Source organism: Marmota marmota, unplaced genomic scaffold (genome assembly GCF_001458135.2).
Source record: "Marmota marmota marmota unplaced genomic scaffold, marMar, whole genome shotgun sequence".
Lineage (NCBI taxonomy): Eukaryota > Metazoa > Chordata > Mammalia > Rodentia > Sciuridae > Marmota > Marmota marmota.
The window spans coordinates 7,285,560-7,299,184 of NW_026000185.1; the positions used below are offsets into that span (position 1 = coordinate 7,285,560).

The window sequence follows — 13,625 nt, forward strand, 5'->3', positions numbered from 1 at the left end:
ACCCGCACTTCCGGGGGTGGGGACACTCCACGGGCCTGCGCAGGGCTTGCCGGGAACCGTAGTTCCGGGCGCGCGCCGAGCACGTGACTGGGTCGCGGAGCCCCCTGGAAGGGTAGTCAGCAGGGTCCGGCATGAGCGCGGGGTTGAGGATGCTGACGCGCAGCCGGAGTCGCTCTCCACGAACCAGGCCACGCGGGGGTGGGGAGGAGCCCGCGTCAATCCCGAGACGAGAAGTGGCTGCAGGTAGCGCCGCGGGAGGAGAAGGGGGCAAGGGGACCAGGGCTGCAGGCTAGGATCTCGGGCCTCGCTGCGGGACCCTCACCCATAACATCGCCAAGCCTGCAAACCCCACGTGTGGCCCTGCGAGTCTATCTTAGCCCTTGCCCAGAGGTTGGGGGTCCACAGGACTGGGTTCTGGGCGAATCCGCCCCCCTCCCAACCTGGTCCCGAACGAGAAAGTTCCCATCCCACCGCCCTGCCTCCCAAGGACGCTCCACGTGTATGTGGATGAATGTAGAGCATAGCGGACCGGTGCTCCGACGTGCTTCCTCTCAATCAGGCTAGGTGCCAAGAACACACCTAGCCAGAAGTGTTGTCCCCCAGCTGGACGGTGACTCAGAGGAAACAGGAAAGAGTGTGGCATTTGTCCTGTAGCCATTAAGGACCTACTATGTGACAAGCAGGGGACTCAGCGAGACTAATAGACCCCTGGGTTTCTCCCGCTGGGACTTCTGCAGAATTGGCCAGAGTAGGACACAGGCAACAGGGGTAGTCCAGGCAAGGAGACCCTTTGGAGCAGAGGCATGCAGGGGGAACTTGTGCTGTGGGAGCAGGAAGGGTAAGATGCCTGCCAGGTTGGTGGAGCTTTTGAGTTCAGCACGAGTGCAAAGGAGTTCCAAAAGGGAGTGACACCATTCCAATTTGGGCGTTAGAAAGCTCTCTTGGATGTAGCTTAGAAGACATTGTTGGAGTCTAGGGATGCGGCTCAGTGGTAGAGAGCTTGCCTGTAATGCATGAGACCCTGGGTTCCATCCCCTGTGCCACCAAAAGAAAAAAGACATGCTGTGGTTATCAGGGTAAAGGCTGTTCCTGTTGTGCTAATGTGTGTGCACTGTTAGGCTGTGGTGCCCTGCCTGCAGAGGGCAGAGCACCCTCACTGTCTTAGAGGAGGAGGGAGTCAGCAGATAGGCAGCTCCCTTAAGGTATCGTCACCTGTGGCCTCTGCACAAGGAACTGAGTGACACTTTTTGCAGAAGGAAGAAAAAAACACAGGCCTGGGAAGTGTCAGCAGAAGACACAGAGGCTGCATGTGGCTTATGAGGCCTTGGATGGTGAGAAAGATGAGGGAGCTGAGCCCCTCAAAGTTTCTACCTGGGAACCCCAGCGATGGCAGCAGCAGCTAGCCAACATCCGCACCATGAGAAGCAAGAAGGATGCACCTGTGGACCAGCTAGGGGCTGAGCATTGCTATGACCCCAGCGCTCCTCCAAAGGTAGGCAGGGGACTCATCTACTCAGTGACTCCCCTCTCTTCTAAGCAAAGAACATTCTTGTTTCCTCTCACACCTCTGGCAGGGGACAGCCTGAGATCTGGCAGCTCTTGGCTGTTACCCTCCCTTGCAGGAAGCTCCCTGGGTAATGTACTAGCTGGTAACCCAGAGCATAGGGCAGCATCACCTGCTTCATTGTGGCCACTCAGCTAGTCAGAGATACCTGTGGCTTGGGGCCTTGTGCTCTGCTTTCTGCTGGGCACAGTGCTGATTCACAGGGGTGCATGGTGATGTGAGAGAGGGAAAGTTCCCTGTATTTCACTGGCCTGGTGCCTGGGGCCTTAGCCCAGCTGGAGTTCCTATCCCTACTCTGCTGCCTAGGGACTTTGGTACTTGAATCTCTGATCTTGTTTGCTTAATTATAAGATGGATAGTGTTGCTCTCAACAAAGCAATAACAATAATGATCATAGGGCTGGGGATGTGGCTCAAGTGGTAGCATGCTCGCCTGGCATACGCGGGGCACTGGGTTCGATCCTCAGCACCACATAAAATAAAATAAAGATGTTGTGTCCACCGAAAACTGAAAAATAAATGTAAAAAAAAAAAGTAATGATCATAGTTGGTCATTCTTGAGTAATGACCATCCACCTGATATAATTCTAACTACGTTGATAATTTGATAATTTATTTGGTCTTCACACTGGCCCTACCAGGCAGATAGTTATTCTCCCCGTGCTATAGGTAACAAGATAGGTATCACATATACCCTGTAACAAGTAAAGGTGGGTAGAGGACTTGGTAGGGCCTGGCCTCTGGGGTGTTCCCATGACCTTCCACTACCCCTGTCCCTGTCATTTCACAAGCAGGTGCGGAGGTACCAGGTGCTGTTGTCGCTAATGCTCTCCAGCCAAACCAAAGACCAGGTGACTGCAGGTGCCATGCAGCGGCTGCGGGCCCGGGGCCTCACAGTGGACAGCATACTGCAGACAGATGATAGCACACTGGGCGAGCTCATCTACCCTGTGGGCTTCTGGAGGGTGAGCCCAGACTAGGGCAAAAGGGGCCTGGTGACACTGGCCACAAGAGCCCCTTAAGCCACAGACTTGCTGGGTGGGGGGGGCTGGACCATGGGGCTGGTGACTTGTCCCTGGGGCTCCTTGGCCTTTCCTGTTTGCCCCCGCTTCCTTCCTCTACCTCCCCACCCAGCTGCCTACCCTGCCCTTCCTCGCCTTCTCTTTTGTTTACTCTAAGTCTCCCTGAGTGAATCACCCCCCTCTCCAGATCTCCAAAGAGACCCTCCCCCACCCCACAGAACACTGGGTGGTGGGTGGGTGGAGCTGCTTCCCTTTGGCACTGGCGTGGGCTGCAGTCTGTCAGACAGGTTTTAAATAGCCCTCTCTACTCAGGATGGGAACCACCCAGCTGGCCTGACAGCTGGTGGGGGAGCCCCAGGCACTAGCTCTCCTTCCTAACGACCCAGGTGCTACCAAGCCCAGCTCCTGGAAATAACTGGCCTGCTCAGCCTGGCCAGGCCTCTAAAGGGAGTGCCAAGGCAGAGGGACACAAGCTGGACCACACACATATATCATTGGCCTGTGGTGGGAGGTAGGGGCTAGGATTGCCTTGGGCCTACCTGCTACTGCCCTTGGCTCCTTCCCACCTGGAGGTGGGGAGCAGGTGCCTCTACATGGGTCCTGGGCAGGTGACAGGCAGCTCTGGGCACTTGCGGGTCTCCCCAGGGTCTTGTCCTCCCGATTCAGGCTGCACATACCCCCAGGGCTGATCCTTCCCTGCCATCTTTCAGAGCAAGGTAAAATTCATCAAGCAGACCAGCGCCATCCTGCAGCAGCACTATGATGGGGACATCCCAGCCTCTGTGGCAGAGCTGGTAGCACTGCCAGGTGTTGGGCCCAAGATGGCACACTTGGCTATGGCTGTGGCCTGGGGCACCATATCAGGCATAGGTGAGTGGCGTGGCCACAAAGAGGGAGGGGCCAGCTCTAGGTTGGCTGGCTGCTATTGGGCTCCCCACATCAATCCATGTGAGCTCTAGCCTTCTCATCCAGGACTAAACCCAAAGGGTCAGAAAGGTGTTTGCTGTGCTAAGCCACCCAGCACCACCCAGCAGTGGGTATTCATGGTAGGAACTCACATTTACTGAGCACCTACTGTGTGCTGGACTCTGTAAGGGGCCCTTGGAAATAGCCACAGGCCCATGGTACACACTAGGGACAGTGGGCAAGGAAAGCCTCACCTGTGGTGGCAGCACTCCTGGGGCATGGCATTTGCTGTGGAAGCTGACCTGGGCTGGGAGCATCTAAGAAGATGTCCTGGGAAGATGGCAGCTGAGAGCTTTGGGTAAGGCAGGATAAGCCAGGCCAAGAGAAGGAAGCACATTCCAGACAGAAGGAACTGTGTCTCCAAAGCTATGAGGTGAGAGAGGCCAGGACAGGGAAGCTCAGGAGTGAGATGGCCAAGTAGGGAGTTTGAGGAGGCAGTGGGGCTCAGGAAGAATGGCTGGCTGTCTCCTGGGATTGGAGATGGACTGGGGGGGGGGGGCTTCCTGGGTGTTGCCTCCTGGCACTGAAGGGTCCTCTGTGTAGCTAGGTGAAGACAGAACTCCCTGGGGCGCCAAGATGGACCCTAACCACCACCCCAGAGCTGGTTTCTTCTTTTTCTTCTCCTTTTTTTGATATCAGGGATTGCTGATGGGGTCTTTGAATTTGTGATCCTCCTGCCTCAACCTCCTGAGCTGCTGGGATTATAGGCATATGCCACTGTGCCCAGCATGGGCTGCTTTCTTCTTGAAGCTTTGCCCAGGGAGTTGGGACTCCTGCAGCTGCATAATAACGGGGCCAACCTGCCCAGAAACCAGGGTTTGACCCACCCTTTCTGTATACCCCTGACCCCAGGCTTCTCTGGAATTCCTATCCAGCCCAGAGGAATATCCTCTGGCAGGTATCTGAGCTGACAATGTCTCCCAGCACTCCCTGGAGAGTAAGAGGGTAGCTAGGGGCCCAGAGCTTTGGTTGGGAGCTGATTACCACCTGGTGAGGCTGGAGATCAGCAACCCCTGGAAGAACCAGGCCTGGGCGGGAGTGCGGCTGTCCCCACCCCTACCTCAACTCCCAGTGCCACTGCCACCTCTCACCAGATACTTGAGCTTATCTGGGCACTGTCCTCAGCTGCCCGTGTCCTAGGAGTAGTGCATTGTAGTTGGGCACTTAGATGGGGGAAGGGCCTCTGCCCATGGCCCAGACAGGGACTGCTTTGGAACAGCAGACAACAGGAGTGTCAGAATGCCACCCTCCCTGCAGGAAGACCTGACCTGCCTTTTAGGGGAGGCAGTTAAAAAGCCAGAGCCAGCCAGGCTTAGTGGTACATACCTGTGATCCTGGCTACTTGAGAGACTGAAGTAATAGGATTGCAAATTCAAATTCAAGGCCAACCTGAACAAGTTAGTGAGACCCTGTCTCAATTTTTTTTCTAATATTTATTCTTAAGCTTTAGGTGGATACAATATCTTTATTTTACATTTATGTGGTGCTGAGGATTGAAACCAGTGCCTTGTGCATGCTAGGCAAGCACTCTACCACTGAGCCACAACCCCAACCCAAAACTTTTCTTTTTCTTTTCCTTTTTTTTTTTTTTTTTTTTTTTTGTAGTGCTGGAGATTGAACCTAGCGCCTTGTACATGTAAGGCAAGCACTCTACCAACTGAGCTATATCCCCAGCCTTCAATATATATTTTTGGTGTATGCGGTGCTAGAGATTGAATTTAGGGCATTCTGTATACGAGGCAAGCACTCTACCAGCTGAGCTATATCCCCAGCCCCTCCTGTCTCAGAATTTTTAAAGGCTGGGAGCCAGGTGCAGTGTGATGTAAACCTGTAACCCTCAGGAGGCTGAGGGGAGAGGATCACAACTTCAAGGCCAGCCTGGGCATCTTAGCAAGATCCTATCAAAAGAGCTGGGGATGTAGCTCAGTGATAATGCACCCCTGGGTTCAATTCCCAGCACTGTAAAAAATAAAATAATTTTAAAATGAAAAGCCAGAGCCATGGGGTCCAGGAGCAGGTTCTAGTTGTGCCTCTCCCACCTGAGCAATCTCAGGTCAAGTACTTGGCCTCTCTGAGCTTTGACTCAAAGCTGGTAAAGCAGTAGCCCTCCTTAATCACACAGATACACCAAAGACTTGCATGCCGTGTCCTAAGGAGCATGGTCACCTCTCTTACAGAGGAGGAAACCCCAGGACGGGAGCCCTTAGCCTTTTTGCTCTGCCTGCCCCCCAGGCAGTTAGCAGTAAGGCAAGGGAGCAGGTGCAGGGATTGCCTTTCACTGGCAAAGCCCTGGAGAAGCAGGGCCATGGCTACTGCTGCCAGGGTAGCTGGGTGGAGACCTGGAGCTGGGCTGAGCCCCTGCAGTGGCCAGCTGACAGGAGCAGGGGCTGAAGCCCAGGTGGACTGCAGCTGCAGTAGACCGGGCTGCCTTCCCTGTTCTGTCATTGACGGATGTAGTGGCAGGTGCTGGCTCTACAGCAGTGACCTCAGGCCAGCCTACCAAGCCAAGCCACTGCCACGCCACCTGGTGCCTGCAGCCAGTGCCTGTACAGGGAGATAAAGCAGAGGCGGAAAGGCAGGGCCTTTCCTGGGTCAGCCCTTGGTCCTGGTGAGGCTGCAGGCTAAGAGTACACACAGTTTGTGTTTGTTTCTTTGTTTTATTTAGTGTGCTAGGGTCTCCTGCATGTTAAGCATGCCTCTACCACTGAGCTACAACCTTAGAGAGCACTTCAGAGTAAGAACCCTGCCCAGCCTCAGCTTTGCCTTGTAAAGATTTACTGAGCTGAGACTGGTAGATCTTTTGGTGCAGAGTCTGACCCCCAGCTAGCTGTTACCATTTTGGGGTGATACATAGCCCAAAGCAGATACCGTTCCACCTTCCCAGCTGCACCAGAATTGGTGGGAATGGGTCAGCCCCAAGCAGAGAACACCTAGGCACTCCCAGTGATGGAAAGGATGCCTGAAGGAATTGCCCACACTCTTCCAGAGAACTCCAGGTCCAGCTTGGCAGCCAAGATGCAGCAGCTGCTCTCATACCTGAAGCCAGGGTTCTGTAGTCCCCCCCCCCACTGCTTGGAGGCCTGGGGGCTCAGCCAAAAGATGCCTTCAAGGATATGGGGAGGGACAAGGGGCGCCGTCCATCTGGCAGAGTGTGACCCTGTTTACCCCACCCATTTCCAAGTAGCAGTGGATACACATGTGCACAGAATCGCCAACCGACTGAGATGGACCCAGAGGCCGACCAAGTCCCCAGAGGCAACCCGAGCCGCCCTGGAAGAGTGGCTGCCCAGGTAAGGCAGGGTGGGGTCCCTGTAGGCAGGGCCTTGTCTCTCTCCCTCTTTGCTAACCCAGCTTCTATCCCCACAGGGAGCTGTGGAGCGAGATCAATGGGCTCTTGGTGGGTTTTGGCCAGCAGACCTGTCTGCCTGTCCACCCTCGCTGCCAGGCCTGTCTCAACCAGGCCCTGTGCCCCACTGCCCAGGGCCTCTGAGGGCTGTGGGCTGTGTTGCTTTGGCTTCTATCTGTGAAGTGCCTTGTTATCTTGCTCGGGGGTGTGGGGTGCAGCCTATGAAATAAAGAGGGGAGGTATTTGCAGTTGGGGTCTGGCTGACTTCTGTCCCTAAGGTATAAGAGCAAGCCAAAGAACGTGTGTATGCATACATATGCGTGTCTGAAGCAGGGTTTCCTGGGAAGCCATGCTTTGTACTTAGTGGGGGCAGGGAGAGTAGCAAACATGAACCCAGGAGGTAGGAAGTGGTAAATGCCAGCTGTAGTCAGCTGCTGGGAAGCCACTGGGGAGGTGTCCTTGTGGCCTGCACATTCCTTCACCCGTGGGCTGCAGGCCTCTCTACCCAGACTCCGCCTGCTCCTGAAACAGGTGTTCCCTGGGAGCCTCTGCAAGGTCCCCACCACACAGAGCCACCTGAGCCCAGAGCCCAAGGCTTGACCTGTGTGTACCTGCTGGAGGTGGAGGGACCTGTGCAAGGCAAAGGGGAATCCGTGGAATATCGCAAGCCCAGATGTCCTAATAGGAGGGTAAGGGAATCTGGTCCTTGCCAGGTGTGTGTGTGTGGGGGGGGCATGGGCCCAGAATGTGCCACAGGAATTGAGAGAGGTCCTAGAGGTATGGAGGCCCCAAGTGGGAGCAGGAACTCAGCAGCAGCCTTGGCCTCTTAGTCCCCTAGAATGGGCCTCACTCCTCCACCCCACAACCGAAGACTGAGGAAAGACACGGAATCGAGGCAAGTCCTGTTTATTCTGAGGGCGCACGTGCGCTATGGCTTACAAGGCAAAGAGCGGGGCTGGTCAGTTGGTTCAGGGGTCCAGGGCACCAAGGAAAGGGCAGAGTGGACAGGATGTCCCTGGGAGTGGGCACCAGGTTGGGGCCCAGCCCAGAAGCCCAGGGTCCTTCCTAGGAGCAGCTCTTGCGTGCCCATAATTCCCCAGGCCTGGGAGTTGTGGTACAGGAAGAGGGACCTGTCCAGAGGCCACCCTGCCACCCTCCTGGGGGCATGGGGCCTCTATCCTCGGGCCCCTTAGCCCAGGCCCTGCACTCCACACTCCTGGTGGGATGGGACAATGCAGGGATGGCTGGGTGGGGGGCCTGGCCTATTGACTTACCCCACTCAAGGGAGGGTAGGGTTGAGGCAGAACAGGCAGCGCCTATAGGCACATCCTGCTCCCCAGTCTTTCCCCAAAACCAGCATAAGCACAGCCTGGAAGCCCCTGACTCTCTGTCCCCTAGAAGTCCCTGGGCTCCCACGCAGGATGGTGCTGCTGAGGGGGTGGGGAGGAAATGTTTTGCAGAGAAAGGTTTGTTTTATTGCAATTATTTAGAGAGTGAGTCCCAAGGGGGGCGGGGGAAGGGGACTCTGGAATTAAGTGGAAACATGTGTGGAGCTGGAAATCTTTTTGGAAAAAAAGCAAAAACATGAGTTCCTTCCAGTCAGCAGGCCCCGGGGCAGGACAGCAAAGGCCCTCAGCCACGAACACTCTGCCCTCTCTCTCTCACTGTCTGTCTTTCCCCCATATTGCTGCAGCAGGACCCAGCACCTGGTGGGGAGTGGGCAGGAAGGGACTCACTGGGGCACAGGTTGGTTTCTGGAGGTGGTGAGACCACCCTCCAGTCCACTGAGGCCTGGGGAGCTCTGGATGGGGCCTGAGGCCCAGGGGCCAAATAGGCAGGAGGGGGCTCAGAAGTTGCTGAAGATCTCACGTTTCCGGTTCCAGTCCATTTGTGGTGCCCGCTTGTTGACACGTGTGGCTCGAGCCTTCTCCTTGGCCTCAGCTGCTGTAGGGCTCAGGTGGAGGCCACTCTCTTGGAAGGGGTCCCGCTTCCAGGCACTGCCGTCCTGAGGGTGGGCAGGGTGCCAACAGTAAGCCCTAGGCTGGTGCCACAGTTGGGCAGTCTTCCCAGGGAGCTCAAGCCAAAGGCTGCTTGGTAGGGTGGGGCAGCAGTCTCAGCAGGCCTTCCTGAAGGTGGTGGCCCCACTGCCCAAGCCGATATCTCCACAGACACCCACCCGCAAGGCCTCTGGCACCCCATTGTGTGAGCGTGGTAACAGAGTTACCTCAGTGTCCTTGTCCGAGCCTGGCAGGTCGCTTCGAGATGAGCATACTGAGCCACCATTGAGCTGGGAAACCAAGGGCAATCATGGCCTCAAGGACCCCACCCAGGGAGCCACACACATGCTTGTGCACACTTTGCACACACACCACAGCTGCATCTGTTCCTCTTTTGGTAGAAACAGCACATCTCTACCACTGGGCAGAGTGCTGGGTACCCCAGCTATGAACAGGCAGGTAGCCACTATGTGGGAAGGGTAGCTGTGGTGTGGGAATCAGCTCCACAAGTGTCACCGGGGGTGAAGCCAGGACCACCTTCCCAGGAAATGGGAACTGAGGGATGACTCAGTAGCTAGGTAGTGCAGGGAGAGGGAACACAGAGGACAGTGGCCCTGGACCACAGGTACCCACCTGCCAGCACTCTTTATGTGACCAGGGCATGGCGCTGACCCAAGAAGGGATCCTCAGTGCGCATTAAAGCTGGAGTGCCTGAGCCAGACTTGGGTCTCAACCACACCTATTCTAGGGCAGAGATCTCCAGGGGAGAGGGCCTCCATCAGGCCTGGGGCCCCAGAGATACCACTGTGGTTGCCTGGACCCACCCTCTCACCTGGGCAGGGCTGGTCCCGTTGGTGACTGGTGATGGCAGTGGACCTGTGGGGATAGCATGTCAGTGGCTTGTCTGTCCCCACACTGACCACACCCTGCACCCCAGGGCAGAGGCCCACCTTCCACATGCTCCTCAGTGGGTGTGACCCGCAGACGCTTGAAGTGTTCATCCGTCTCAGGGTCCACCACCAGTAGCCGGGCCTCATCCTCCCGTGCCTTGATGCGGGCAACAACCTCAGCATGGCGCAGCCCTTCCACATTCTGCCCGTTCACCTGCCACCGTGACAGGGTCAGCATGGCCTGAGGGGCCCTGCCAGCCCCACACCCAGCCAAGTGTGCCATCAAATATTCATCAAAGCCACCACCAGCGGAGCCAGCAAGAGGAGTGCCAGCTCAGGTTCCCAGTGTCTCCCCTACTCCTGCAAGGACTTAGGGTCCAGGCAGGGACACACACACACAGGGACATGCAGACATACAAGGACAAGGGCACTCAGAAACACACTGAAGCCTCAGGCATGGTACCTCAATGAGCCGGTCCTGGGCATGGAGGCCAGAGTGGGCAGCAGGTGAGCCTGGGTCCACAGAGCGAATGTATTGACCAGGCCGGGACTTGTCACTGTGCAGGTTAAACCCATAGCCCTGGGGTCCCTTTCGCAGGTGGCAGAGCCGAGGGCGCAGCTCTCTGGGGGCCCCATTGATATCCTGCGGGCACACAGCGCACAGGATCAGGCTCTGGCCCCAACCTCTCAGCCCCCATAAATGCCCACTGGATCCTGCCCACTGTCAAGTCCTGAACTCAGCATCATGCCCCCATGGCAAGCCCCAGAGCTCAGTGACAACATTCCATGTGCCTCAGTGATTCACTCTGCCTTTGACTGAACTCTAGCTAAGAGATCTTGGGCGAAATTAAAGCTTCCAAACGTGAAGACTTCTGATGGCAGATCTGCCTTGCCAAGTCCTTGGGAAAATCCATCATCCTGAGGCAGCCCTGCACACTGACTGGGGTTGGAGGAAGAGGCCTGTGGGATGGGATGTCTGTGCCCACAGTCCTCGCCTGGCTCCCTCCCTGCCCCCAAGCCTGGAAAGCTGCTTTTTCTTCCCTGACCTCTGAGAGGCTGGTTGCGGTGGCTGTGGCTGTGATGCTGTTTGTTTTCACATTCCAGCACAAACTGGAGCTCCCCCAACTGCCCCCGCCCCCAACAAGAGCCCGGGAAGAAGGGGCTGGGGCAGGAGGTGAGGTCCAGGGCCTGCCTCCCTGCCAGTGATACAGAAGCACTCAGGATACACACAGGGAACCCCCGCTCACTTTACCTCTGGCATCCTGCAGTAGGGCTCAGGGGCTATGCAGGCAGGGGCCAATCCAATAACCCCCCACCCAGACCCAGGCAGGGGCCAGGGCAGTGACTGTAGCACTAAATGGCCAGCGGCTGTGGGTGCTCAGTTACACATGGCAGGTGGCCGGGATGAGTGGGCGGGTAGCAGCTCGGGTTTCTGAGGACTTGTTCAGGTGAGAGTGTGGTGGCCAGAGGGTGCTCACCAGGGTCTTTCCCCCACCTTCCACCTTCCAGCATGCTAGGGACCGTGGAACAGACTAGGGCTGGTTGCAAAATGAAGGGAGTGCCCCTCAGATTACAAGGAAGGTCTCTAAGGCTTAGGTACTTGTTCCACTGAAGCCCAGACCATCCCTGACCACTCCAGTTGCCCAGCCTTAGAGCTCATACTGAACCCCAAGTCTGACTGGGAACGTCTGTCTGGGCAGCTTCCCACTGTGGGAGTGTCTGTCTCTGAGTAAGATGCTGTCTTCCCTCTTCTGAACACCCTCCTCCTGCCCAGCCTACACCCACTCAGGATCCCTTCCCTGGCCCCAAAGTCTGGCCAAACCCCTTGTCTGGATCCCCTGCCCACCCTCTGAATCCTCACTGTATGGCCACCACCTGCTCCTCAGTCCCCCATCTGGGCAACATGGACTGAATTCAGGGATGTGAGACCTCTTAATCTCCAGGACCCCACCACCTAGACTCATCCTCTCTCCCAGACACATCCAAAGGTACAGGTATGGAGCTCTGAGTCAGGACCTTGACACTTCCCCACAGAAGTGCCCCTCAGGGACTCTGTCAGAGCGCAATCTGGAGCAGCCAGTAGGCCAGGGTGCAAAGGAGGGCAGAGCAGGCAGACCATGGAAGTGTGACATGGCTGTGTGTGGAATGGGAACTCAGGATGCAGGCCCATCACACCCAATCTCACACTCATAAATCCGCTTCATGAACACACAGACAAATGCAGGGCCCATGGTGTTGGCCCCTGCAGCCTCTTCCCACGGCCTCCGCAGTGGCCTGCAGGGCGGGGTCTCTCAAGGCCCCCAAACAGGAAGCAGGATTTGGCCGGGTATCTGGGGCCATGAGGCCACATCCGTGTTCTCAGGGCCATTCTGGCCATCCCCCTGCCTCACTCCAGAACATCAGCCTCACTGTTCAGGCCAAGAGGTTCCTTCTAACATTAACCTAAATTCCTCTCATTAGAAGCAGGTTCAAGAGGCATCAGTCTTGGCACCAGACCCTCAAGTAGAAAGACTGCATTCAGGGGGCCCCAGCTGGCAGCCCGCAGGGTGGAGGGGGGTAGCTACAGAGTAAGCAAGTGTGGGGGGCCAAGAGAAGTGGGAGGGGTGCATTGCTAACATTCCTCCCTGCCCTGGCTCCTGCACGCTTCCTGCCGCCTCCCTCCCGCCAGGCCCTCTGGCTCCCACGGGCTCCAAGCCTGATGACCACAGAGCTAGGCAAACCGGGACTTGTCAAACACTGGTCCCCCCACTAACCCTGTGACCAGACAAAGAGACTGACATGGGGGTACCCTGGGAGCCAGGCTGTGCCCCCCCTCGATGATGACTCACCAATCCTGGCAGAGAAAGGCCCCCATTATTGCTTAAGGTTCAGCCTACTTACACAAGGTCCCCAAGTCCCCTTTCCATCACCTGGGGTCTTCACAGCCCAGCCCTGCCCCTACCCCACCTGACCTGCACAAGCTCCCAGGGTGGGCTCTGTGGAGGGGCTCCTGGGGCCCGGGCGGGTGGTGTGGCATTCCCGGAGCGGGCCATGAGAGGCACAACAGGAGTGGCAGGCAGCCGGCATCTGGCCCGGAGTGGCCTGAGCTCTGCAGCCAGCCCAGGCTGCCACCCCACTTATCTACCTCCTGCTGCGGCCCAGGTTCCCAAGGGATGGGTGGGGACATGGGGGCTGAGTCACTTTGGGGAATGGGGTGGTAACCAAGCCCCCTCCCCTGCCAAGGCTCCAGCCCGGCGCTCCCTCACCCGGCTGTGTTTCCGTCCCAAGAAGGGAAGGAAGGAAGCTGCTGGACAGCCCTGCCCTGCTCCAGGACCCAGGGATGGGGAGGCAGAGATGCAAGGGAGGGGGACAGAAGACAGTCCAGCTCTGCCTCACAGGAGCAGAGACAGCAGCAGGACCCAAGGAGCCCAGAAGCTCTCTTATAGGTACTACATCCTGCACCTTGCAGCCACCTGCAAGACCCAGTTATCCTCACAAGGTCTGCCATCAAAGTCCTCCAAAGAGGGCACTGGGGCATGGCTGGGGATGAGGAGGCAGAGGGCCAGGGTCTGTCACTGCCTCCCTGGCCCTGGCACCACTAGCTGTCCTGTCTGGGGGCTGTCCCTGTCGTCACTGCTAGGATCAGCTGCACTGCAGCTGCAGCCACCCCCGGCCCAGTGTGGCCAGAGCTGAGTCACCACTGACTACGCCTGCACACCCCCAAGGGAGGGACAGACCACACCAGTGTTCTCCCCTGCCCTGGCCCAGGACAGAGGACACTGAGTCCCAGAAAGGGTATGAGCAGCCCTCGCCTCACATAGGGAACCAGTATGGGACCCCATATTGCACCAGAGCAGATGCA

The 13,625-nt window shown here is 57.1% G+C and overlaps 2 protein-coding genes across 4 annotated transcripts in view; one reads left to right on the plus strand and one right to left on the minus strand.

Moving 5' to 3' along the window:
• Nthl1 (nth like DNA glycosylase 1) overlaps window positions 1-7,145 on the plus strand; it is a 7,624-nt gene extending 479 nt beyond the window's left edge. Inside the window, exons 1-6 of one of the 3 annotated variants that reach the window (XM_015490926.2) lie at window positions 33-243; window positions 1,254-1,492; window positions 2,355-2,528; window positions 3,296-3,455; window positions 6,736-6,841; window positions 6,918-7,145. In XM_015490926.2, coding sequence (XP_015346412.1) covers window positions 132-243; window positions 1,254-1,492; window positions 2,355-2,528; window positions 3,296-3,455; window positions 6,736-6,841; window positions 6,918-7,041 — 915 coding nt within the window. In that variant the 5' untranslated portion in view covers window positions 33-131 and the 3' untranslated portion in view covers window positions 7,042-7,145. Of the gene's footprint in view, window positions 1-32; window positions 244-1,253; window positions 1,493-2,354; window positions 2,529-3,295; window positions 3,456-6,735; window positions 6,842-6,917 lie in introns of those variants that run through there. The other 2 variants (XM_015490924.2, XM_048789372.1) reach the window with 2 other exon arrangements.
• A 642-nt stretch (window positions 7,146-7,787) lies between these two features.
• On the minus strand, window positions 7,788-12,920 carry Slc9a3r2 (SLC9A3 regulator 2). The gene is made up of 6 exons (XM_015490927.2): window positions 12,736-12,920; window positions 10,248-10,427; window positions 9,845-9,998; window positions 9,727-9,770; window positions 9,122-9,184; window positions 7,788-8,902 (listed from the first exon to the last, which is right to left on the minus strand). Exons 1-6 carry the CDS (start codon window positions 12,814-12,816, stop codon window positions 8,744-8,746), a joined length of 681 nt encoding a protein of 226 aa, XP_015346413.1. The 5' UTR covers window positions 12,817-12,920; the 3' UTR covers window positions 7,788-8,743.
• Window positions 12,921-13,625: the final 705 nt, after the last annotated feature.

What these genes read in the sequence shown, in the direction of transcription:
- Slc9a3r2 (XM_015490927.2), bottom strand. Translation starts at nt 12,816, where the DNA reads ATGGCCCGCTCCGGGAATGCCACACCACCCGCCCGGGCCCCAGGAGCC. An exon ending in CACCCTGGGAGCTTGTGCAG is followed by an intron (nt 10,428 to 12,735) that starts GTCAGGTGGGGT and finishes GTGTGCCCGCAG; the next exon opens with GATATCAATGGGGCCCCCAG. An exon ending in CCCAGGACCGGCTCATTGAG is followed by an intron (nt 9,999 to 10,247) that starts GTACCATGCCTG and finishes TCACGGTGGCAG; the next exon opens with GTGAACGGGCAGAATGTGGA.